A 26398-nucleotide genomic window follows, 5' to 3' on the forward strand; every position below is an offset into this window, starting at 1 on the left:
ACCTTTTTAATTTTTTAAACATTCCTCTTATTTCATTGTTCCAGGCCATAACTTGACTTTAGGTCTGTGAAATTTAAAACTTTTGTCTACATTTTAGGGTATTGTGGTATAGTGGGGGGTACATCCTTTCAAAAGTCTGGATACACCGTTTCATATAGTGTCATAGTTCTACAAAAACAAATAAATAAGAGCTTTCCTATAGTCACACAATCACAACACATAAAAAAATAATTAAACCAAAAAAATATGTAACGATTATTTATTCATGAAGGTAAATGCGATTTAAAAATATATTCCAATATAATTACGATGGCATCATGATCTTTATACAACACTAATGTACACTTATAACATATTATATAACAATATTTATTCGTAGGCAAGAACTTAATACATAATTTTGTTTAATCTCCAAAGTAAAAGTACATAACACAGCCTAAAATATAATATTATACATAGATAGGCGAATATTTATCGGTAAAAAAAAACTAAAATACATCTGACAAAATGAAGAAAAACCGCAATTTCTGGTTAAGAAACCTAAGCGCGCATTTTCATTGATCCTTAGCGTATGTATACGCGGGGTGCGTATGATTTTGTAAACGCATACCTTAGGGCCCGCGTGCGAGTACTGTTTTCATTTGTCGTTAGCGCCGGCATGCTAGGTACAAAAGATGAGTGGCGACGCTTAATGTCAGAAGTGCTAGTAGAAGGATAAGGAGTCCTTGAATGCTTTGTGTAGATCGACTGACTAATTTTATTGGTCTTTAGCTCACATGCAGGTAGTCCCCGTATACGGGTTAACCCTTAACTTATCAACCAATGAAAACAGCCCTTAGGTATGTTTATCACATAAGTATCAATTGTAAACATGGTTTTAAGAACCAGTGATATACAAAAGTCGTTCTAATAAGTTCTATTAATACAGACCTTTAATTTCATAACTGGCGAAACGATCATAAGAGTAAAATATGCGTTTAATATAATAACTAAACGAAGAGATCTATGTTCTATATTGATAAAGATAACAACCGAGAAAATAAGAGTATTTTATAAATAAAGCGATTTATATAACCTGCTATGAATAGCTGAGAAAAATATTTTTTATGACACAAGAATTTAGAAATAAGCAATACATAATATTATAATGGATTATGAAAAGGTCACATCTCGTAATACAAACACATGACACGTGACCTTTTCGAAATTGTAGACAATAAGAAGAAATAAGAAAGAATTAAAGTCCCAAAGAAATCATATTTTTCTAATTTTGGTTCAAACTATTACGTTTTAAAAAATACCATCTACCGATAAATAAACGTGTTAAAATTAAATATAATTGATGATGGATCGTGCTTTTATTAAATAAATCTAATATCCGATTGCAACCAACAAACATGAGATTGTTAACCGACTGCGTAAAAGAGTATAATGTTATTGCATTGATTGTTACAGATATGAGTTTTCTATTGCATCATCCTCATAGCCTCTTTGATATTATATTAATAATATTTTTATTAAACGGGTGCTTGTGAATAATCTTTACAAAGATCATTATTAAAAAATAATGTCAGGTGTATTTTTTTAGTACATTTTGTTTTATATAATTATAGGATTTTATAATTATTGTCTATTTAATTATTGAATAAACACAATAAGCCCCCTAACGCATTAGCGGTTAACCCGTTAACTGCGGGAACGGCTAGCCGCGCGGGTTGATTATGCAACCGCTTAGCAACGGAAATAAGCAACCATTTATAATTATATCAGGCGGTTGCATTTTAAACTGTAACCGCGCGGTTAACCGCTTGTACGTAACGAGGCTAAAACTATAATTTAAAAGATCTTTAAATATTTTGTATTGTCAATACAATTTTAATAATTTGATCAGTAAAATTACACGAAAATAGCTATCGAACCATATAATTTTTCTTTTTATACTACCACCGGAATTGAGTTGCGATCGGATTATAAAATGAATCATATCTACAGGTTACAACGTATAACATGATGCGTTTAACACAAAAACATACAGATTTACGTAATCACGATACAAGACATCATTCACAAACATTTCATCAATCAAAAATATTTTCGACTTCATTTCTTTTATACATTTAAATGTTATACCTTTTTTCAAATTGTGAAAGATCTTAGCAAGTATAAACAAGGCTAATAAAACTTAGGGCCAGTTTCTCAGTTTTGCCAGATAACTTAGCTGCTGAATAAAATGACAGTTATGTTTAAAACAGCTTTCAAAATTCTCCCTGCTGGGTTATCTGATAGATATCAAGTCGTGAAACCGGGCCTGACGGAACTGTCGATAACAAGATGTAAGTTTTACCATCAAAAAAATCTGTATTATTTTTCAACATTATTTTCGAACTATTTCGAGTACCTTGACCATTTTTGATGACAATTACTTTATCATGGAGCTAAAAAATATAATATTGTGATGATTAACTTGGAAAACATAAATATTTTATTTATGTTTTTCAATTACCCGTTCTTAATGTAGTTTTGTGATACTAAAACCATTTTGGAAGTTCCATATCTAATATTAATTTCGGACAGAAAATCCTTCTACACACTGAAAAAAGGTACAACATTTAATTTCTAAAATAAATTACATTCGCATTTTGTTCGAACACTAATATCTAGTAGTATCTAGTCTTTCCCATTTATGGGTAGACTTTCATATCTACATTTTAAATCGTCTATTTTGGCTGCCTATAGCGAGTCTAGGTCGAAATATAGCCTTTCTAGGCTTATTGCCGTGGGTCATTAGATATGTTTTACGATAATCTATGGCCTCCTTTCCTCTTACGCTGACGACGGCCGAACGAGCGTACAAACATACTGACTTTTGGAAAACTACGTTTCTTTATATTGTACGACTGAATGTGCGGTCGATACACGCAACCGGCATCAGGGTAGGAGAAAGAGTAGCCTAAATAAATTTAGAGGGATCGTAGTCATTGGTGGTTCTTAAATTACTAACTACTCCCGTGAAAATAAGGCGTGTATTTTTTTTCTACTTTTAGGTGTCTAAAGCAAAGTTGCTTAAGCCACCGAAAGATTAAATAATGAGTATAGAAATGTGACGTAAAATATTTAAGCCGAAAGAAAGAACTAATTATGAATAGTGAGTTTTTAAGGGCCAGAGTGACCTTAAGGCCTAATCCCCTCCTTCTTACTCAAGGAGATCCTTGCCCAGCAGTGGGACAGTAGTGAGTTAAAATCATTGCGAACCCACGGCAAAGTATTTCGTAATATTTTTATAATAATATGTCGTGAAACTTATGTTAAAACTCGGAACAAATATTGTACTATATTTGTCACGAGTTTCTGTTTCATATTGTCATAAACCTGGTTGTATTTCCAATAGTAGCTATTGGTTGTAACGATATAGTGTATCTCTGTCCTCTCAATGTGAAAGAAAGAGACACAACATATTTTTCCTCATAATTTGGTAATCTATAATTCTAAGATGGCGCTAGTGTGTTAGAATTAATTTCAAACAATAAATAAGTAAAATAATTATTAAGTATAGATTGATTATCATTAAGATTTAAGAGTAGTTGTTATTTTGATTTTTTATACCAGTTATAGAAGTAGGAGATATTGAAATATCTGAAATCTTTGTTAAAATTAATACGTTTGACACTTATAAACACACTAACGCCACTTAGAAAGTCGTTTAGGTGCCGCCAAACAAGAACAATTTCGCGTATTATAAACCCAGGTAACTGGGTTGTGGAGGTCCGATAGGCAGTCGCTCCCGGCTCTATGTAAAATTATGATATAGTGTGTACTGTCAGCTGAATCCGGTGACACTAGAAGCCGACTCCAACGAAAAGGACTTTTGGCCGAACTGTCAACCGAAAGTCCTCTGTAATGGGTCTACGTTCAGGTTGCTTTCTAAAACACCTTTTTCTTCAAATTGGCGACACCTATACCCAGTACCTGCCGACAGTGCTTCGCAATCAGTAGGTATATCGTTAAGCAAGTACTAACTATAATTTACACTTCATAGCGCCACGAACAGTCAATTTACATGAAACTTACTTTCACTCGGTGTTATTTCTTTAGTTAATCACTTGAAACTGGTATTCGTTCATGCGAGTGCGGAGGCCGGTAGCGAGCTGTGTTTGGGTTTAGCTTTGTGCACGAACACTTTGATACAACCGTTGAAGTCAGCGCTCACGAGCACGTGGCCTGTCTGTGATGATGCCACCATACCACCTTCTGCGCCCTTCTGTAGATAGAAAAGATAATATTATAGAGTATATTTCAGTAATGGTGTGATAGAAAGCGATTTAAAACAACGTCCTACATTAGATTAACAAAGAAATAAATTCTTATTGTAAACAAAACTGCCGCTACACAAACTAAATACACTAAATACTACTAACAGTTTATGGTCATAAAATACAAGTTCTAACAGACAACATTTCAAGGTCTTAAAAATAACCATTAATGTTTAAAGAAAAAAAATACTATATGGTAGTCGAACCCGCAGCACAGTCAACGGTGCTCCATAAACCAGCATACGTGCCGTCATGGTTATAAAACGGCAACTAAAATCTACCTGATATTCAAAAAAATACATAGTTCCTTTAAATAAAAGTATTTAAATAAACTATACCCCATTAAATGTATTTTTTTATATTTACTTTTAATAAAAAGGTTATTTTTTTGTGGTACCTACTTTTGTTTTAGAGCTGCGACATTTCTTTAACAGTCATAAACTGTATAAACCGTGTGTACAGTTGAAAAAAAAGAGACAAAACAAAGCAAAGTCACTCACCACTTCCTCTTTCTCTTCAGCATCCTTATTCGCGAGTTTAGCCTCCTCTTCCCTCTCATTAATCATCCTAATCATATGATCAGGATTAGGTGCAAACACTGCACAAGTAACGAGCGCATTATGTGCCTTTATACCTTCCCAGAAATCATTCCTATCTCGCCTCACCGAGGTAAACTTGGAATAATCATGATAAGTCTTCCATATATATATACACTGGTTCTCAGACCCACTTACTATATACTTCCCATCGTGGGAAAACGACGCTTTTATTTGACTGGAAACATTTACATAACCTTTGTATTTACATGAAAGATTTAAGTCTCGTAAGTCGTAAAGTCGTATTCTGCTATCGTTTGAAGTGACGAGTATTTTATCGTCATTTGGCATAGGTTCTATGCCACTGATTTTCCTGCCAGTGGAGTTTTTCCCTCGAGTGGATCGCACGTCGATCTGCGTGTGATATTTTAATTGGTCGGTCGTGTAGAATATACAGCGGCCGTCGTATGTGCCTACGACGGCGAATTTGCCGTTTTGACAGAAATTTGCTGCGGTTATTAGTTTTGTTTTGCCGTCTACTTCGTTCCATACTGCTACCTGGAATTTTAAATGACTTAAGAATTCTGATACATATTGCAAACTAAGAAACTAAAATTATGCAATTATTGTCAATAGTTGCATAGTTATATCTTATATATATGACGTGTATGTATTGTATATGACAAGTGTATATGACGGGTTTATTATCATTAAAAACACTGACTAAAATTACAATATAATTAAGAAATAAAACAGACAAATAGCTTTTTCATAAAATTTTTTTTTTTTTTTAGACAACTCCCGTACTAAGAATTGCTCTTGTGTCGCGGGGATTTCTTCTTTAACCAGACCCGAAACAATTATTTGTGGATCGCACAAATAATTGCTCCGTGTGGGAATCGAACCCACGACCTCCCGATGCAGTGGTATCGGCGTGGTGACCTAAACCACTGCGCCACGGAGGCAGTCCAAAATCAATTCAACTTTACGTTACTTTAACTTAAACCAGCTTAATTTAAAACTATGGGTAAAAGTAAAAATTCACTTATTAAATTGACAAACAACAATATAATGATAATACCAAAAATAAAGTAAAAAGAAAAACATTTTTCACTAACCTTCTTATCCGGAATATTCCACAACCGTAACTTGCCATCCAGACTCCCGGACAAGAAGTACCTATCATCTCTCGGATGAAACACGATTGCCGTCACAAAATCTATATGTTGGAAGCAGCACAAACACTCTCCTCTTGAAATATGCCATAACCTGACCGTTTTATCCATAGAACTGGACAAAATAAAGTAGTTCTTCGACCATGACACGTCGAGTAAGTCTGATGTATGGCCGGAGTAGACGCAGAAGGGTTTAGGACAGAATGGCGCTGAAGGACCTAAGGGAGGCTGGTCCTCTGGGCTCGGGGGAGGCGCGGAGAGTGACGCGAGGGACTCTTGGGAAGGTGTTGGTGATGATTTCTGTTCCGCGTTGTATTTTGTTCGCATGTCCTGTGAAGAAGATTTTTGGTTAATTTATTTGTGAATAATCTGGTTTAGATTTGTGAATATTTAATACTGGTGGCTGGAAATTTGTTCGTGTGATCTCTTTATTATCTTTTTGTTAGTATTTTTTTGTGACAATATGTGCATAGAAAGTAGCCTGTACTTTACTCCACAACCTTAAATGAGACTGAAGTGAGATCGATTTCTGGTTAATGAGAGCATTAACACCCACATTTTTTTTAACAAGCCGTGAATGCAGTTATATTTATTGCTTTTAAATAAAAATTCGTTATCTGACAATTAATTAAGGTATTTATTGTCTGACTGTCAGCCTGACCTATTTTATTCGCCCTGTATAAAGATTTTCAAACTATCTCACTACTAGCTTTTACCCGCGACTTCGTCCGCCACCTGAATTTTTCCATGGAAATGCGTCATTTTCTCGAGGTAAAAAGTAGCCTTTCTCGAGTATCAAAATATTTCCATACCAAATTTTATGCAAATTGGTTCAGTAGTTAAGGCGTTATTGAGTAACAGACAGAGTTACTTTCGTATTTATAATATTAGTATGGATTAGGCCACACATTATCCGTTATTAATTCAAATCGTTGTTCAAACGTATTACTACTGCTAGTGATATATACCTGGAACATATGGTAGGCGTCCCTGGTGACCCAGACCCGCAGCAGCTTGTCCTGGCCGGCCGTGGCCAGCAGGCGGCCGCACACGCTGAACTTGCAGCACCACACCGCGCCGCAGTGACCTGAACCCATCTCCTGCACACACAAATAAAAATAACATTACTAAACAAACAAATAGTAATTGATCATAATTAAGGTCTCGAGTTCGATTTTCAGGTCGGGTAAAGTACAAATACAATACAAAATTACAGAAAGTAGGAAACAAAAGGTGGATTACATAATAAATTTTGTATCACATATTTTGTCACGAAGCTGACATGCAAATATTAAGCATTAAGCGTACATATTTCTTAAACTAAAATTAATATTTTTCTAAATACTTTAGTAGTATAGGTCTTTGCTAATTTTTATTGGAAATTTCTCAATAGTAGCTCAGAGTTGGGTAACGTACCCGATAAATGGCAATAGGTTTCTGAGTGCTTCTGAGTGGTCAGAAGTGTATGAAATATACCGTCTGTTATAATAGATCTTCGGTTATAACAGACGTATATAAATAGGTAGTAAACCTATAGCTATATGCGTGGCAAGCTCCCAGGCTCCCGGCTAATATTGAGTAAAGTACAAAGCACTCGGCCTAACTCTTGAATCAAATAAAAAAAGCCTCACCTCATGGTCAACAGTTACCATGATATAGTTGTCTAAACAACACAATTTCAAACGACAAAAATAATAAACAGCATCTCACCTGAACATGTCTAACACATCCATCAAAGTCATAAGGTCCTTTATGCGAGTTAGATGCCTTCAACTTGATATTATGTTCCCCTCTCACATCATCAGCGATGTCCGCCACGTCTTCTTTATGTCGTGCGTGGGAGACCTCCTGGGCGAGAGACTTGGCCGCGTCTACTGTCTTCTTCACTGTACTCCCGAAGAACCGCTTCAGTCTGGAGGGGGAAGGGTGGATTTTGTATAATGAAATGTTGTTTACATTTTTTTTATTGTTGTTAATGTCATATGGCACTCAAAAAATGCTTTTTATTATTCTCTTTTTATTAAACTCAGTTAATCTTTTAAGCAATCGATTTATACGGCAGCCAAGAAAACGTATTGTTTCAAAAGTCATGATTAAAAAAATCAATAAGTTTTTAAATAAGCGTCGCTTTGATATCCAGTACAGTTTTAAAAAGCATTTATATCGTACTATTTTTTTCTCATCACACTAATTAGTAAATGAAGCGTGTAATGCGAAATAACAAAATCAAAGTAAGAATAAGGTCTGGTTTCACCACTTCTGTGTATCTAGCAGATAAGTTATTTAACCGTTATCCAGAAGCTGTAAAACGGCCTTTATTCTGAGACATACAGCGCATATTATAAGCATTAAACCGGCGTAGATTCACTATTTTGTAAGTTTTCTCTTTTTCATGAGAGAAACCTATTAGTGATGTTAGTTCGTCAAACATATCACCTGAAGTTCATGTCATGTGTCAGTTTCTTGTTTATGTTGTCTTGAGAGTGAGATTTCACTAGCTTTGCTGTTGGCCTATAGTCAGACACACCTTTTATTATTCCACGAATTTTACGTTAGTCCAAATGATCTCGAATAAGAGTAATTCCAGAAAATCTTTTTGAAAGAAAACAAATGTCCATTATTTTTACCCCATAAACAATACTAAAATTAAATAACTTTTTTAAACTGCTTATTAAATTTGAGGCTTTGTCTTTGGCTGTCCTTCACCAAAACTAAGCCGTGTTTTGCTTTTTAACTAGTTTTATCATTCTTGGATAATTTAATTAATCTACACACAAACAAAAAAAATCTAAATAAAAAAGACTAATATGCCTAACACAAAACATTACAAACTACCAAGAAACAGCTTAATAAAATGTAAAAATCTTCCTAATATACAATGTTTTAAGTAAAGTTGTACTTACTTGTCAGTCTTCCTCTTAATACCAGTAGTTTGTCTGTCTGTAGACTCACGTTTCATCTCTTTAGTTTCATCCTCGGCGCCGCCCGCGCACACGCTTTCGCTTTCTTCATCCGTCTCTCTGTAATACACAACAAAACATATAAATTATATCAACCTTAAATAAATCTAGCTATTTCAACGATGATCAAGCTTCAAAATGATAGTTTGTACTTTAAAATGAGTTTAGTTTGGCATGATTCAAACTTAGTTCGAGAAGGCGAGCGTATACGTGCACGCACGGACGAAAAAGCGTCGAAAATATGCCTAAAATAAGCTTGTTTTGTAGTCGTAATAGAAATTAAATGAAATCGCTTTATTTACACCATGTACCGCTCAAATTTGCCAAAAACATAATAACCGTACGTTAGTAATTTTTTTCAAACTATTAAGGTCCCACTACCGGGCAAGAGTCTCCTCTCGAATGGGGGAGGGGTTAGACCTTAAGTCCACCACGCTGGCCAATTGCGGGTTGGGGATTATGGCGTTAAAAATATTTTTAGGCATCAAGTTAGTAATGCATGGTCAAAATAAAAAGTGATGTATAAGCAAAGCTTTCGTTGAAGATGACCAATTCACACAAGTAAATAAAAAAAAACTCTATCAAATATTTTGTATAACCTATTGCGAATACAGAAGCAGACATTGTATTAAAGATAGATATTAGATAATAAATCATTTTAAAGTGCAAACTATTCATTTTAAAGCTAGCTATCTGGCGTGACACACTGTGTGAGTCCTCCAATTTCACCAACCAAAACAAAGATATTCCCACAAATATTTAACAACTCTCGTACTTTTTTTATCTTGTACGGGACTTTAACTAATATGCAAACAATGGACACAAAGTATACGAACATATTCAAAGTAGCTCTTTGTAGATCAATAAAATAAGTTGATTCCTCGTGAGTTATGACAATGGCGTCAATAAAAATACATGCATACATTATATCACGCCTGTTATAATCGTAGACAGAGGTGCATGAAATACACCCGCTTTTGGTCATCAATTATTATGAAGTACCAAACTACCAATCAAAATGAAGGTAGAAATTGAATACACAATTGCAATTTCCCGGACAACACGTACTCTTACACAATTCTAAAAAAAACATTATCATGAATGAACCCAGACGTAAGACAGAACCAACTTATTATACAAGCACTTACAAATGTTTCATACGTGAAAAACATAGTATTACTAAATTGAAACATAAAATACTCTCAACATATACAACTAATTTGATTTTCTTAGCTATAAAGCAGACAATAATAGCTAGAGAATATAATAAAAAACTAAAATCCTGCAATCTAGTCGAATAATATTCAACGCAAGCTCTTTGCGAAGCCCAAGATTTCTTCTCTATTATAATTATATTAATTTATTGATATCTTCTTATAAAATCAAGTAGAAAACTCTGTTAATCAATTAGTGATCACAAAACCCTTCGACCAATTTTAACAGCCCACACAACTTATTTAAAACTCTTGTTTTAATAACTATTAGTGCAAAACCGTGCATTTTATTACAAATAAATATAGTCTCCACAATATTTATAAAATAATTTACGATTATATTTGGTGCAGGTTATAATTATATTCTTTGTTATAAAAAACCGATATTTTAAATCAAAACAATTGTGTAGTATAAACCTGTAGTATAAAACCCCACAATATAAAGAAACAGGCTAACAGAGATTTCATACATTACTTGATCAAACTAATAAAACAACTCTCAATTTTGAGTAAAGCATAAATCTCATGTCTTCGGTATTCTAATGTGAAATCAAGCGACATAAACATAGCTTAGCATTACTAAAATTGAAGTTATGTTTAGAGTACTGGCAAACAGAATAATGCATGAAGTCTCTTCAAATGGTTTCTCACTAGGTTGTAACGACATTAATCATTAAATAATAGATTTATGTCATTCAAATAATGTTAAATAAACAAATTTGACCGAGATTTTAATCAGTGCGAATAATAAGACTTCGAAGGCCTAAAAGACTGATATTGCCAAATCAGGTTTTGTCTACTCATGAAATTTGATTGAAGCATCTAAGCGAACAAATGGAAATGAGGCAAGATCGGCATTAATCGGCATAATTCCTATCATCAATGATGTAAGCAACTTCAAGATAGTATCGCTGACGTCAAGTAATGAGAAGCTATCAAAACAGGATAAAGAATGTAAACACACTTAACGATATATCATTAAGAAAAAAATATACCCCCCACTGCTGGGCAAGGATTTCTTTCCGTAATGAGGGATTGATTGCGTAATAGGCATTAACCCAGTTTCCGCCGTGAGCGGAACAATAATACTTACCAATAATTACTTCGTTAAGTTCGCAAGCACAAACTGCATACTTTGGAATTCCATTTTGGTGGAAATACAAATATGCAGTTTGCTCTGGCGAGTTAAACGAAGTAATTATTGGTACCGTTCTAAAACCAGGATTTTAGTCCACCAAGCTGGCCAAATGCGGGTTGGGGACTTTGCATACTTTCAAGAACTGTTCTAAATAACTTTCAGGCATGCAAGGTTGCAATACAATGTTTTCCTTGAACGTTGAAACAAGTGATATAGATCTTACTCACAAATATAATATTAGTCTCATAAAAGTAATATAAAACAATGTATTAACTACAGCTTTCAACATCATTGCATGAAAAAGCGCCATATCTATTAGCCATTGTATGCTGTCGTCAAACATTTAACAAGTATGCTTACAATCTTTATCCTACTTCTTCAGCCAATTTCACAGCTTACAAATAAGTTTCAGATAACCTAAGATGATAACAAAACAGCAAAATATCCGAAAACTAAGTCAACGTTCTATCAGGTAAGCTATCTGATACTTATCTGGAGGTCTTAATGTCGTTATAACCTATCAAGTTAGCCCACAAGCGACAATCATAAGCCTAGTAACACAAGTGGGACCTCGCTAGACTGAGGTCGGAGGCGCGGTGGTCGAGAGCCAGGGCTGCCACGGACACGCGCGCCCGCCACCAACGACCCACTGAGTCGCGTCTGCAAATATCAACCCTGAAAATTGCTTGACGTTCTAGCCTTTTTGTGTGATAGTAGAAAAGATGTGCTGAAAAAATAGCCCACTAATATATGTACTAACGTATGTAAAATCCCCCGTTTTGAAAATTGACTGTCTTTTTTGTCTATAGATATGTTTTAAAATCTCCCTGTATACGCCCAAAGAAATGGTTTAAAATCTTCTTTTCTATGTTCAACCATATACGGTCAACTGTGGCATATATTAGTAAATGACAAACCAGTTTTACTTCATTGATAACGCAATTGTTAATCTCAACTTTTATGAAAAAGATGACACATCTAAAACGCAACATCTACAAAATATTTCTGCAATGAAAATGACTACATTCTTTTATAGGTTAAAACAAACACTACAATGTAAAGTTGCCATAGTCGACCGTACTTTAAGCCCTCCAATCTTTTGTCAAAAGATATAATTCCAAAATCCCCTATTTTAGCTCAAAATATGATTAAAATAACCTTTTTTATTCCTCTAGTAGTGTGCAAGATAAAGATACTATAAGTTAGCATGCGACTAAATATTATCAACATCTATTTAGATGCAATTTATACAAGAATCATTCACATTCTTAAACTATTATTAAATAGATAGAATACAACTAAAACTACTGAAGAACAGGCTTACTTAAATATTCACACATTCTAGATATTTATGAAGACATCATTCTTAATTCCATTTTGAAATCTTTGTTTCCAATTTGTGTTTTTTATTAGCACATCACACTCAAAATCATATCAAACTTTAGATCAATTTATTAGATCTTACTACTAATAGCATAGATTTAAATCCATGATATCATGTAGATTTTCGATTGCAATTTAGAGCAAAAACGGTTTCCAATTTTGGTCTATCCAAGTTTTAGTTCAAAAATCACATTTACTTATTATTTTATAAAATATTCATGCGAAACGTCGATCACAAATTTGTAATCGCACGTTTAATGCTACAAAGTCATAAGTGACCGTATACGTATGTTACTTTAATTTTATTAAGTCGTAAATGAACGTATACGCATATCACTTTAATGTTATAAATTCACAAGCGACCGTATACGTTTAACACTTCAATGTTATAAAGTCGTAAGCGACTCGACAGGTAGTGTATATAATACGTTTCGTACCTGGTGTTATCATCATCGTTGGGTCGTCCGATGTACTCGGAGGTGAGCCTCATGATGTGCAGGCTCAGCGGGTTGATGCACTGCGGCAGCTTGTGTTCGGCCACGCTCAGCGGCATGCGCTCACCTACACACATACGGACTAACTTTATTATTATTATATAGATGTTTTGTCATATTTGGGGGTAATAAGACAGGAAGAGCAGTATTGTATGGTAAAGCAAACTTAGCGCGGATATTCTATAGATGAGCAAGAGCAGTGGTGTTTGAACTGAGTGCTTCCATGCTTTGGAGGGCACGTAAAGGTCGGAATTCACACATCAGCTGTTGAACAACTTTGACACTAGGTTGGCCCCTAACCATACAAGGAATTAAATTCCTTTTTCAACTTTACAGGAATGCGACTAGTGCCATAATTTTTAGGGAAGTAAAAAAGGATGAACTTTGAAGAGATCTCTTTTATCATGTAAATGGTAAAGTGAACATTAAAAATTTCATTCGAATGAATACAATAAGCTTGGGTGAGAATAAAGATACGTCAATATACACACTTTTACTAAACAAATTTACTACTACAAGAGAAACTACTATTATAGAAAGGAAATATTGAATACTAACCTGTATCAAGATTGAGTACAGTAACTTGCTCCAATATCTCAATATCAGTGAGTTGATTGCCGGAAGTGGTGCGGGTTCGTAGAGATATTCCCAGTTGTTGCTCGTCACCGGCTGACCGTCGGCGGGAGCCGCTCATACCGTCTGAGTTACTGCGTCTAGGAAAAAAGCATTACAATATTATCACTATTAACCTTTCAATATAGAAAATTTACACAGAAGCGGATTACCGATACAAATTACATAACCCAAATATTTATATAGGGGAGAGTAACCTATATTGTACTGGCTCCTAAATTGTACCACGTCTGTATTTCCTAGTAATTATTAATATTATTTTGCAATGTCAACATAAAACCACTCGACTAAAGCGCCACCAACACTCCTCCATTTTGTTAGCACGCCGGACAGATACAACGTCTTAGACAAAATAAAACCTTTTTTGGACTGAGTGCATGTTATTTTTTCGTGTTTTGCCTAAAGAGTTTTCCATTAAATAAGGTGTATAATAATATAATTAAATCTGAAAAAAAATTACGTCGATATGTATTATTTTTGATCAATAGCTAATATATACTTCATGTGCAGAGGTTATTTTTTATTTTTAAAATTATTGTAAAATTATACTGTTCCCTATATTGTACCATGTCGAGTTACTTAAATTGTACCGGTCCAGTTTATGTAACCGATTGAAAATTTTGAATAATTTTTTAATTGATGGTGTATATATATTTTACAGATGGTGTCATGAGAATTGTACCTCTAATCCGGATATGTGACCATGTTCCAATTAAATAAGGCAAAAAGATAATTGTTCCTATTCAGTTAGAAGTTCCTCATGTTTAGTTTATATTATATGATTTTCGATAGCTGTTTTATGAGGCAAAAAGATAATTATGTTCCTACTCAGTTAGAAGTTCCTAATTTTTAGTTTATATTATATGATTTTTGATAACTATTTTTGTTAACTTTGAATTAATATGTTGAGAAGCTTTAAATTGTTTATTTTAACATAAGTTGCTAATTTTGTTAAATATTGTGATTCCAAAAGGCTGGTTAATTAGAACAGTACTTTTTTAAGGCTGATTGTACTGAAGAATACAAATAAATCAATATTCTTATTAAATAGCTTTGCTTTTTCTTGAATAGGTTTTCTTTGGTACGATTTAAGTACCTAGTGGTCCAAATAAGGGTACCAGTTACGTTATTTGGACCGAAGGACAGCCTCCACAAAATCCTTTTTTTTCACTAGTTGGAACTGAGGTGCAATATTTATACCTTTATATCGTGTAGCTGTTTAACCATGTTATCTTATGAATTAGTTTATATTTTTGTAACTTAAAGGGATTCGATGTTATTTCATCTAATGTCAAAAGTGGTTCAATATAGGTTACTCTCCTATACTTCATAAGAATCGAACCTACGAAATCAGGGAATACATAATTGATTCAGTGGTCATGTCGTTAGTGCTCATTCACGTTGACTCGCGGGCGCGGTGGCGGGCGCGGTCGCGAAATATCAAACATATGGCGATGTACCGAAGTGTTCACGTACAAACCGTTCGCGCGGTCTAAGTCGCGGGCGAGCTAGCGGCGTCGCGCGCGGCCCGCGTGGCGCGCTCGCGCTAATATCAAACAAGTGAAGATGTTCGTGTGTGTTCACGTCGAACTAGCGGTGGCGGGCCAGTTTGAGCCAGTTTGAGCCAAACGCCCGCCTGGCGGCCAACGTGAACACAAATCGCCACGTCCCCGCGCTCGCGACCGCCACCGCGCCCGCGAGTTCCAACGTGAACAAGCACTTAGGAAGTCTCCTTTTTAAGCCCTGGCCCTTTTTCTTACAAAAACAAAACCTCTTTAACCTTCGAGACACGTCCATCCTAGGTATTTTAGGCACGATTATAGAATCGTATAATGTAATGTAATTTATAAAGTCTTCAGATATTAGAGAATTAGTTATATTGAAGAAAAGGTTAAGTATGATAAGAATACCTTGCGCTTGAAGGTCTTGCAGAATGCTGAGTGCCTCTTCCTTCACTGTGAGTTCTAACACCACGGTCTTCTTCTGTACGGGACATGTAATCAGCTGCAAATAATAATTTGTATCACATACTTCTGTAAAAGTAAGCATTATATCATCAAAAAATGCTTTTTGAATCTAAGGCGAGTTATCATACTGACATACATTACTGACTTGTGTGTGAGTACGTGTACGCAAACGAATATATTTTTACGTACACGTGTCCACAATACGTCTACGTCATACGAGAGTACAAATACTGCAAAGTTAAATATTAACTTTTTCAAATAATTCACCGACATGAGGGTTAAGAAATGAAGTTCCTCTGAAATAATTTTTGTGCCTCTAGAAAAAGGGTATAAGTCCGATTTTGTCGAAAATTATTAAAGCTTACAAGAATGTTCAAAAAAAATCTCATCTCATCTCTATCTTTAAAAATGAGAAAGTATACAGCATCCACAATTTGCCTTGTAACATGTTAATAAGAAGCCAGTTTCTTTTATTTATTAGTACCTTTAACATCATTAATGTCTAGTGTGGGCTCGAGGGCTCGATGTCTCGCCGACTGTGTGGTGCTGGAGCGCGATGACTCGCTAGCTCGCTCCGACGAGCGGGACTCGTGGATGCTCACCGATGATCTGTCACTGGCTACAAACAATAACACAATTTATAAAAAATTTAAGACTCAAGTTATTTACATGTTAAAAATAATGTGTTTGAAAACACGTGAGATGTGATTTTTGTTGATTTCGTAGAAAAAGGATTGAAAACATCAACAGCATTCTCCTGCATGAATCACAGATTCACCATCACTTTTTTCAGCCGCTTCCACGTCCTATTCATGAGTTATGTACTCAATCATCCCATTGATAAATAAATATAATTAAGGAATGATGTATGGACATCTCACATGTTTTAGGGGCTGATCAAATACTATACAGGTTCTCGCATTCAGATGATTGAAATCATTCTACTTTTTCTAAAAAAAAAAAATACCTGGACGCTTTCTTCAGTCTTGCATTATTTTTTATTAATTAAAATTGTATCCAGAAGTCAATATTAAATTTAACTTACCATACTTAGAGTGTGATAGTTCTAGCGAGTCTTGGAACTCTCTAGTGAGTGATTCTATAGTACTCGCCGGACTGGGTAGTGCCATCGATTGATTCATATTGTTTGACGATGACGGCTGCAACAAAATACATATTATGTGATTTATGTGATAGGCCTCCCCCTTAGCACCCTTTTTACGATCCTGCGGTTGTCTTAGCCATTGCAGTCCTACACATTTTACGATGTCACATGGCCGCTACTCCTTTACTACTTTGGTTCACCTTCCGTCTTCACGTATTGCCAAGTGCCCATATTTTACTTAGGGGACAGGAAAGTTATATTGCCTTTGTATGTCGATTTTTTAAAACTATTTTTCAACATATTATTGGCTATTTATGAGTGCTAATTACTTACATCAACAATATCATTATCTAGATTAGTGAGTGGTCGCGGCACGTATCGGTACTCGTCCGTGTCTGTCGTACACACGCTCAAGTTGTCACCGTCCACCGTCGACAGAGACGCAGAACTGTGCAGTTTATCTAGAACACAAACAAATGCATGAATATTGATGACTTCTTCTTGTCTTGTCGTATGGTTAGTGGTCAACCTAGTGTCAAAGTTCTTCAAGCCGCCCGATAGGCCTTTGACGTGGCTTAACGACTGTTATCGTAGTAGATAACCACCGGGACCGACTTTTTAACGTGTCCTCCGAAGCACGGAGACGCCCTGCTCAAATACCACTATGCGGTCAGCCATCTATGGAATGACCGCGCCAGTGGTTGCTTAACCCACAGATCGTTTACCGACCGGTGAGCGCAACTGGCTATGGGCGCCTCAATTGATGACTATGAATATGTCATAGGCACGGTGCGTGACCGATTCAGCGTAAGAGGAAATAAAGCCTAAATGACTAGCCTTCCACCAAACATGTTCAGAAACATTCACATATTAATATTAGTCGTATTAATTTAATACATTTATTCAATTTTGAAACGTTTATTTTTAGTTACACGGACAAATTTATGTTCGATAAGCAATTTAATAGTAAGTACTATACATGTTGTACGGGTGTCGCTAAACAACTTGAACATAAGGAGATGTTTAGAAAGCAAACTGCACGTAGATTCAGAAGCATTCTCGGTTGACTGTTTTATCTAACGTGCAATCGAGCGCAATAGTCCTCGCCGTCGACCTACAATCGGACCGAAAAACCGTTCATTATGATGTATCGAAATTGTTTAAGTTGTTTACTGACACTTATAGCAGACTTACTCCTCTTCTTCTTGCGTGGCGGGGCGACAGGTTGTGGATGTGTGGCGTGTGTAGCGTGTGTAGCGTGCGTGGCGTGGTGCGGGCGCGGCTCGGCGCACACGGCCACGATGCCGCCGCCGCGCTGCACCTTCAGGCTGTTGGCCTTCGTGCTCGCGATCACGTCCGGCTCCATGCTGCCTAGCACTGACACACACACATAACATCACGACCTGGTACCATAAACGTAGCTATTCTAACCGGCAAAGTACCATTTGTTTGGATCCTATTAAACCCTGGCCAACGGCGCAAAGAGCCTTCGACTTGTATAAACCGCCAATCACTTAAAATATCTTGACAGGAAAACCAGAAAATATTTTTGCCCATGCTTGAAGTTTAAACTTGAGAATTGTACGCATTAGTCGTATACATAATTAATACGTCACTTATTAATTTCTGAGAACGTATACGTGAACGTACACGTCGTATACTCCAGAACTTTATATACGAAAATTATCTGGTTATAATTTGTGCACGATATTTAGTAAGAGCGAGAAATATACATAGTTTTCAAAGAAAAAACAGAAGAAAAGCTATAAAGAAACTCGGTTTATTTGTAAGTCCTTCATAATTTGAAGTCAGTTTTAGAGCAGTAGAAAAGAAGTACTCAAGCAAAATAGTCGTTGTACATTACCCATATTATTCAAATCACACACTGGCATAGAAACACTGGCCGTAAAAATAAAAGAGATAAAACAAAATACTATAATATTACAGTTCGTTTTGCAATAGGAAATGAATCAACGATAACACAATATTAGTAATGTTAGCACAAGCGATTATATTTATATTGAAGGTATACTTACCATTCTGAGGTCTGTCGGCCGCGAGTTGTTCGTCAGAGAGAGTGGAAGGTTCCCTCGATGATACAGACGGTACGGGCGCGGTGTCACGGATGTTCGCTATTTGATTGACAAATGCATATGATTTTTATAGGACTATTTGTTTTAGTAATTGGTATTCTGTTAAATTAATTTTGTTACTATGCTTGCTTGCTTAGAAAGTTGACATGATTATTGTTAAGAAGGTTGACAAAGATTTAATAAATAATAATGGATTCACACGTTATACTTAGCATGTTTAGCCAAAATGTATAAAACAATGAACATTTTTTAAATTTAACTTACAAACATTATACACAATCACTATTGTAGTTACATGTATTATCAAAGTTAATACAACTGAATATATTAATCCAGTTACAAGCGAAAGTGTTAACACTACACAACAATTAGTAACTTTGTGAAACAATTCTACAAATCTACGTAGGCGGGATTGATTTCGGCTACGACTATTATTACTTAGCCCACAACGTATCACTTTATTTTAACATCCGGCTACACCGAATACGTGTAGATGAATCCGATCGGCATAAGCCGAACGAGTGAGTTAAGCCGGTTTTGTTATTCAATAAATATTGTCGAACCGAACGTGCCGAACCGAATATACTATATCACTCAACTACACCCTCACTATAGTGTACATAGACAGGTTGGAATTCAACCACTTTTCACAGTTATTGGTCCCATGTAATGTGAATATTGTCATTAGTAGCCCAAAATTATGTAACATATCAAATACGGCAATAGGTTCGTTCCCTATAACATAGGACTTATTGTGTACATGAAGAAACGCGTGTTAAATTCACATACCTTACGGCCAGTTATTTCATCAAAAGTAAGAGCCACAGTATAGGGGTCTTACATTGTTAAGTTAGGGGTAAAAATTACATTAAAAAAAGAATGTAATTTTTACTTTAGCTATTACCTTTAATGAAGAAACTAGCCGTTAGCCTACACTTTCAGGTAAAACAAGCGTGATAAACAAAACAAATTAATTATTATATGAGTACTTACGATGTGACTCCGCGGCACCGCTCAGTATTCTCCCGATCCTACCGAGTGACGTCATACTCTGCAGGCTCATTGTGTCATGAGCTATTATCCTAAAACAATCACACCAACATATCAACTTTAAATATATTATATAAATATAGTATTACAATCGATATATTTATTATAAACTTAAATAAACTCTATAACTACAACTGTTGTTTTTTTTTATAAAAGGGTATAAATATGGTTGCTGTTTTATTTAAATATTCATTAACAGTTGAAAGGTTAACGTGTTTAATCGCAATTTAAATTCAAATATAATTTTATAAATGCTCTGTTTATAGTTATTTTTATTGACAATATGATTCACTATTTTTCAGTTATATTCATATTTTTGGTTAATTTCTTCTTTTAATAATACCAAAAAGTGCTTAATTCAAGTAAAATAATATTGGTTATAAAACAGTTTTAAAAGATATAAGAACCGACAAAAAACATTTCTAACAATTTAAAATCAATTGAGCAAAGTTTAATAGTTTAGTGTGCCATAATAATAAAGCAAGAGTTCGAACCCGGTGTGGTTAAATCAATATCAACTTCAAAACATACAGTGAAAAATAGTAAAAATGTTTCATTACTTCTCGGCCTTGTTTGAATACATAATGCAATATTTCAAATGGTAAGCTCAAAACTGAGATATGTAATAGATCTCGTGCTTATTAACTTAATATTCGGACACACCTAACTGCGGGCGATAGAGACGTATCCACGCCCATCCATCGTATCTTTTACACTCGTCACCGAAATCAAACGTTTCAATTTTTAAAATCCTCGTAGCAACTTGCAGCTATATTCAGGTACTCAAAGTTACTTAACGCTGTAACTAAACACCAACTAACGGTAAACTCACTTGAAGGGGTGTTCGAGGGTAAATGTCTGCTGGTCTACGGAGCCGGTGGCGTCCGTGACTCCTTCATCGTCTTCCTCCGTCTGCATGCATCGCCGCAGCTCCTGGAAGCGCCGCCGACCCTGCACCACCTGGACAAAGTAACCCTGCTGCAATGTACAATTGATATGGTGAGAATGACAATACACAAACATAATTTCTTATTGTAATATTTTTATCATATTTTAGGCTGTATCGTGTCTTGGCTTTTTGGCTAAGATCAAAGTGTAGCAGGCTATGAGAGAGATTTTCAAGTCAGCTTTAAATATTTGACAATTTGTACATTAAAGTCGTCTGTGCTGCCCGATTGCGCCGAATAAACTCAAAATGATTATTTGCTTTTAATTTTGTATCTTTAGATAATTTGACTTCTTTGTTATTAAAAGTCTATAGATGGCGCTAGTTAGGCTTTGGTAAGCAACATTTAAATTTTATTTTGGTTTAGATGGCGAGACAACGAATGATGGAATGCAACATAACCAACTGACAACACGATGATTAGAGTAAGCATAATGGATAATAATCGAGAAGCCAAGACTTAAAACTGGATAAATACAAGATTTGCTCTTATTATGAGCATCAAGGCAAGGGTGACAGGAAGAGCCTAATGCTATGTTTAACAAAATGTGTGTAAAATAGGTTTATATTTTTTCCAAAATTTAATCCACACTATTAATAATATTAAAAGTGTATATGGGAAGTACTAAAAGTAGTATTTCAGCTACTGACCATTACTACCTACTACACTTCAGTCAAGCATTTGTTACGTTTTCTAATTGGAAATTATAGTAACAGCTTGTTGCTTGAAATTTTAAAGTATGATACATTTTCTGGTATTTTTCAAAAGAAAATATGTGTATAATGTGTACATAAAATTTTTGGTAATCCTCAATAAGTTACAAGAACTCTGTAAAACCCTTTTTTTATGATAATACAAATGTCATTAAATATTCATTTGGTTGTCTAATGTGACTTAAAAATTCTATATAATCTGAGACTGCGAGATACAAATGTTAAATATTATATAGTAATAATTTATCAACAAACAGTCTTACCTAATATGTAAGTAAGACTGTTTGTTGATATTTCTTTAAATTTTGGGATGCAATCATAATGTGAGTCTACTCTTATCGTGAATGCACCCCTACTTTATATCAATGCTTTGATACTAATCATGGCATTGATATTTTACATAGGTTTTGCGTTAACCTTTTCACCGCCACGGACGTTAAGAGACGTAAAATTGAAAATCGCTCACGACGCCATCGACGTGATAGCACGTCAAAAATATCACTTTTTTATAGTTCAAAATAAACATACAACAATACGTTTCAAGTGTTTTCTTTCTCCTGTTATTATTACCTAAACATATTTATTACATTATTACACAAAGACATATAATAATTAGACAGTTGTACCTGAAAAAAAAACAAAGTAAATCATCATGCAAAATGTATAAATTTAGCCCGCAAATCCACGCCACAGACGTGAAGACGCGTCAACTAGTGATGTGCAAGGAAAAGGACTACAATCTAAACACTTTATGCAATATTTCGAAAACAAATTGAAATACTTCACTCCTTTCTGAAAAAAAAATTTTTTGTCTGATATGTTTTAAATTAGATTCAATACAAACCTAAATATGTAATAAAACTACCATATCTAGTGATAAACTCATGACTAAATAAGTGCAAATCGATCATTTTGTGGCAACTCTCGCGCATCTCTATTAGCGGAATCCCTTACAGTGCTTCGTACGCCACTGACGGAATCAGACGGCGCGCTCTGACGTCACCCGCGCTGCTGGACACTCGTAGTGTTGTTGCAATACGTTATTAATAATAGGTACATAAATTCTTGTGTATAATAAATTTTTCGTACACCATCTGCGCCACAAAAATGTCTTCAAGTCAAATGACGACAGAAGAGCTGTTGAGAGTGTTAGAAGGTGTAGAAGATGATGTTACATATTCTGAAGCAGAATCTTTAAGGAGTGACGATTTAGAGGTAAGTTATTGTTTGAATACATTAAACAAACAATAAAGGTATTATTAATGTTGTAGGACTAACAAAAAAACACAGTTATCATGCCAATACGTACTATCTATGTTTATTGTACCTTTTAGGTATAGTTACTACTTTTGTCGTTATTCAATATTAGAAATATGTTATCACTACATAGTATATTTGTATGCTTAAATCTTTAAAACTACGCAACAGATATTGATGCGTTTTTTTAATAGATAGAATGATTAAAAAGGAATGTTTTATGTATAATATTACATTCAAGAAATAGTGGAGAAATATTGTTATTAAATACCCGTGCTAAGCAGGAGCGGGTCGCTAGTTAGGTACATGACGAAACGTGTCGGTAATGAATACGAAAATTTTATTTCTACATTTATTAAAATCGTAAGATACGAGTACGAAACAATTGTGCAAAATTGAGTATTGATTATAATTTAACGTATTCAGATGAATGATTAAACGTAACGATATATTATACTTCACTCCGACTTGCCACACTGGTACATCTCTAATATAAGGCGGCAAAATTTGAAATCGCAGCGCTGACCACGCCAGTGGCGTTTCTTAACGTCAAAAGGTGTCGTCACAACTGGGATTAGTGCTGTGACTTTTTGAATAAAATATTTGAATTAAGTACTTTTTTTATGCAAATTGTTCGTGTATATCATTGTTATTTTTGGGTAATGAGTACTGAGTAGTGTAAAGTTGACACATGGGAGAAATTCAATAAAATTTTGTGGTACTTTTATGCAATTTTTACTCATAATATAAGAACACGTAAAATTAATCGAAGTTTTATCGATATACACTTTTCCCGTGACTATTATTTTGTAGGTATAAACGAAGGAATTTATTGCTTGGCGTGGGGAACACCGATTTTCAATATTACTCTGGCGGTGAAAAGGTTAAGTCTACAGTGTCACAAAACATTTTCTGACCTTGTAAATTTCATTGCTACTTTAGAGTAAATAGATATTGTTTTTGCTTACTACTTACACTTTTAACAGTAGTCCTGTCATCTTCAACAGTGGTATCATTGTTTGGTGGTTTCTCTACGGTTGTGGTTACTGCGGGTGTGGTGGACTCGGTTTTTGGCACCTTGTCCTTGTCTTGACTGTCTCCAGAGTCTAATACTTTGATGTTCTTGCATAGTGAGGACCTTCTGAAAGGAGGAGAAGTCATGTTGTTATTTTAATATCTAATTTATTACCTTTCTTTCTTATTGTATGGTTAGTGGTCAACCTAGTGTCAAAGTTGTTCAAGCTACCCGAAGGCCTTTGATGTGGCTTTCTATATATTTAGGTATATTACCTAAGATGTTGGAATGAGGGCTATAGTATGGGCCATGTATGTTTATGTATATATAACTTTGGGTGGCTGAATATAGTAGTATGTTGCTGCAAGGTGAATATAAAAACAAGTGACATAGGAGAGGAGTACAGTGAATGAAATGGATTGATGCTGGCATGATTATTTTCTGAATAGAGACTCAAATTGTTTGGTACTTACATTGTATAACTTTAGAATCATTTTGTCACTTTAACAGAAAACAATGTAGAGAGAATTTGTAAAAAATATAATTTAACTTTTAAGAAATACAAATTCATTTCTTATTTGCATTTAATGGCTATTAATCTTAGAAAACCAGTAATAATTATATAGCTGTTAAAATAAAGGAAAAATTTAATTTTGTTATCTACTGATGTAAGTTGAAGAAAGTATTCTAAAAAAAATTACTAGCTAAATTGTTTTCATTTTTACTTTTGTTACTTGTATCATATGTTGTAAAGTTATTCCTAAACAAAATTAAGAAGTTCTATATATTATCCAAAAAATGCTTTATTTTTGTACACATACCTTTTGCAGGTAGGTAATAGGAAGGAAATCACATAAAATAATAGATAACAAATTGAATGTACCTGTATGATTAACAATACTGAGGAAAAAATATTACTCATATAAAAAAGCATATGTATTACTATGATAACAAGTTTGGTATATAACATTTAACATGTACCTACCTATGGCTCAAATAATGCCCAATATGATGTTTAAAACTTTTATAATATTTAATAAAAGCTGTTTTTGTTGAAATAAATTGCATTGTTAATTTTTTTACATACCTATATTAAAAACTGTATTAAACAGCCTTACCTATGTACATTAAACAACATATTAAAAGTGTTCTCAACTGAAGTACTAATCATAGATATCTTATTAATTGCCAACAATCAATACCTGCAATAACAATGTTAATACAGTACATAACTGGGCCACAATTCTAATTAGTATGTATACCATCATATTGTTCAATCATGTTTTGGACTAATAACTCATTGTTCTGGTCACACAACCAAGTCTCGCATGGATGGCCGACTGCTTTTTGTAAGCGTTAAACAGTCGGTGACGCCAAGGACGCGAATCAATTGCACCTACAAAACATCTGTTTAAAAAAAAACACCTTTCCTTACACACAGAAAAACTACAATCTATTCATACAAAATGCAGCTGCAAGTTACCTTCAAACTTGCAACAGTTCCTAGAGAAACTTTTTCGAGAAAATTTAGTGAAATAGTACCAGAAAACCTATTATTTTTTAACGTTTTCGTAACTTACTTGGAACCTTTGATGGGTGTGAACTCTTCAGCATCGAAAAACTCCTCAGAATCACTACTGTCCCCCATTGTTAAACTTAAAACGTACGGCACTACACACAAATTGCAATTTATCGTTAAAATATTTACATTATCGTTAACAGAAATGTATTTTTTTTATAAAATATGAAAGTTAGACCTAAATTCATACGATTATTTGACACTTGTGACAGTTGTGACAACTGTTACTCATACAGTGATGTTCGTGTACGTCAATTATAATTTGATACATAGCTTTGGTCCCTATAATGTTCATAGTGTTAGAAAGAGAGGCTGTTATCAGATATGCTTTGAATAATTTCATATTTTTATGGAACGTAATTTCAAATTAGTCAGTGACAGTATCGTTAACAGTTGCAAGCGTAAAAATAGAAAATGGAGAACCAGCTTTGAAGCACAATATTTAAAAACCTTTCATTTGTTATATTTAATACAAACATTATAGTTGATTCACATAAATGTATTGGTGAAGACTGAGTACTGGTTAAAGATTACATCTCAATAGGCAGATTTGATTTCTGAACGAAATCCTACACTGCGTTTATCGGTACGAAATGCGAATGTGGTCAGACGGTCAGAGTCAGACAGAATCCTGGGTTTGAAATCCGGTCGTAGTTCTGAATGTGCATAGCTACATACAGTTTTACGCATTGAAAATTCTAATGCTTGTGGTTTTTCAAGACTTTTTGTATATAAAATGTTTCCAGTACGGTAGTATGGAAGTTTATACATTATATTTGATGACGTCATACATTATTTATGTGCATACGACAGTACCAAATATTGCATT

The 26398-nt window shown here is 34.6% G+C and overlaps 1 protein-coding gene and 1 long non-coding RNA gene across 11 annotated transcripts; one reads left to right on the forward strand and one right to left on the reverse strand.

The window, feature by feature from the left end:
• Positions 1-245: 245 nt before the first annotated feature.
• Positions 246-25764, reverse strand: LOC142976412 (WD repeat-containing protein 44). 10 transcript variants are annotated; one of them, XM_076119750.1, is made up of 20 exons: positions 25571-25764; positions 23951-24116; positions 20891-21018; positions 20002-20090; positions 18952-19047; positions 18110-18292; positions 17249-17376; positions 16856-16970; positions 16295-16429; positions 15754-15847; positions 13769-13923; positions 13154-13292; positions 11904-12008; positions 8925-9041; positions 8458-8532; positions 7732-7933; positions 6990-7121; positions 5965-6351; positions 4811-5404; positions 246-4258 (listed from the first exon to the last, which is right to left on the reverse strand). In XM_076119750.1, exons 1-20 carry the CDS (start codon positions 25636-25638, stop codon positions 4118-4120), a joined length of 3249 nt encoding a protein of 1082 aa, XP_075975865.1. In that variant the 5' UTR covers positions 25639-25764; the 3' UTR covers positions 246-4117. The 10 variants fall into 10 exon arrangements, with proteins under 10 accessions (XP_075975865.1, XP_075975864.1, XP_075975863.1 ...); XM_076119749.1 differs by having other exon boundaries at positions 13154-13277; positions 20891-21036; XM_076119748.1 differs by having other exon boundaries at positions 20891-21036.
• Positions 20266-22124, forward strand: LOC142976414 (uncharacterized). The gene is made up of 3 exons (XR_012959652.1): positions 20266-20659; positions 20897-21057; positions 21372-22124. It is a non-coding gene; the product is annotated as an uncharacterized LOC142976414 (long non-coding RNA).
• Positions 25765-26398: the final 634 nt, after the last annotated feature.

Source organism: Anticarsia gemmatalis, chromosome 11 (genome assembly GCF_050436995.1).
Source record: "Anticarsia gemmatalis isolate Benzon Research Colony breed Stoneville strain chromosome 11, ilAntGemm2 primary, whole genome shotgun sequence".
Classification (NCBI taxonomy): Eukaryota; Metazoa; Arthropoda; class Insecta; order Lepidoptera; family Erebidae; genus Anticarsia; species Anticarsia gemmatalis.

Bases quoted from the DNA above. Each gene is read 5' to 3' on its own strand.
- LOC142976412 (XM_076119748.1), bottom strand. From the start codon at position 25,638: ATGGGGGACAGTAGTGATTCTGAGGAGTTTTTCGATGCTGAAGAGTTC. The intron at 20,091-20,890 runs GTGAGTTTACCG...TGATTGTTTTAG, and splicing joins ACCCTCGAACACCCCTTCAA to GATAATAGCTCATGACACAA. The intron at 18,293-18,951 runs GTAAGTATACCT...TGTGTGTGTCAG, and splicing joins GGCCGACAGACCTCAGAATG to TGCTAGGCAGCATGGAGCCG.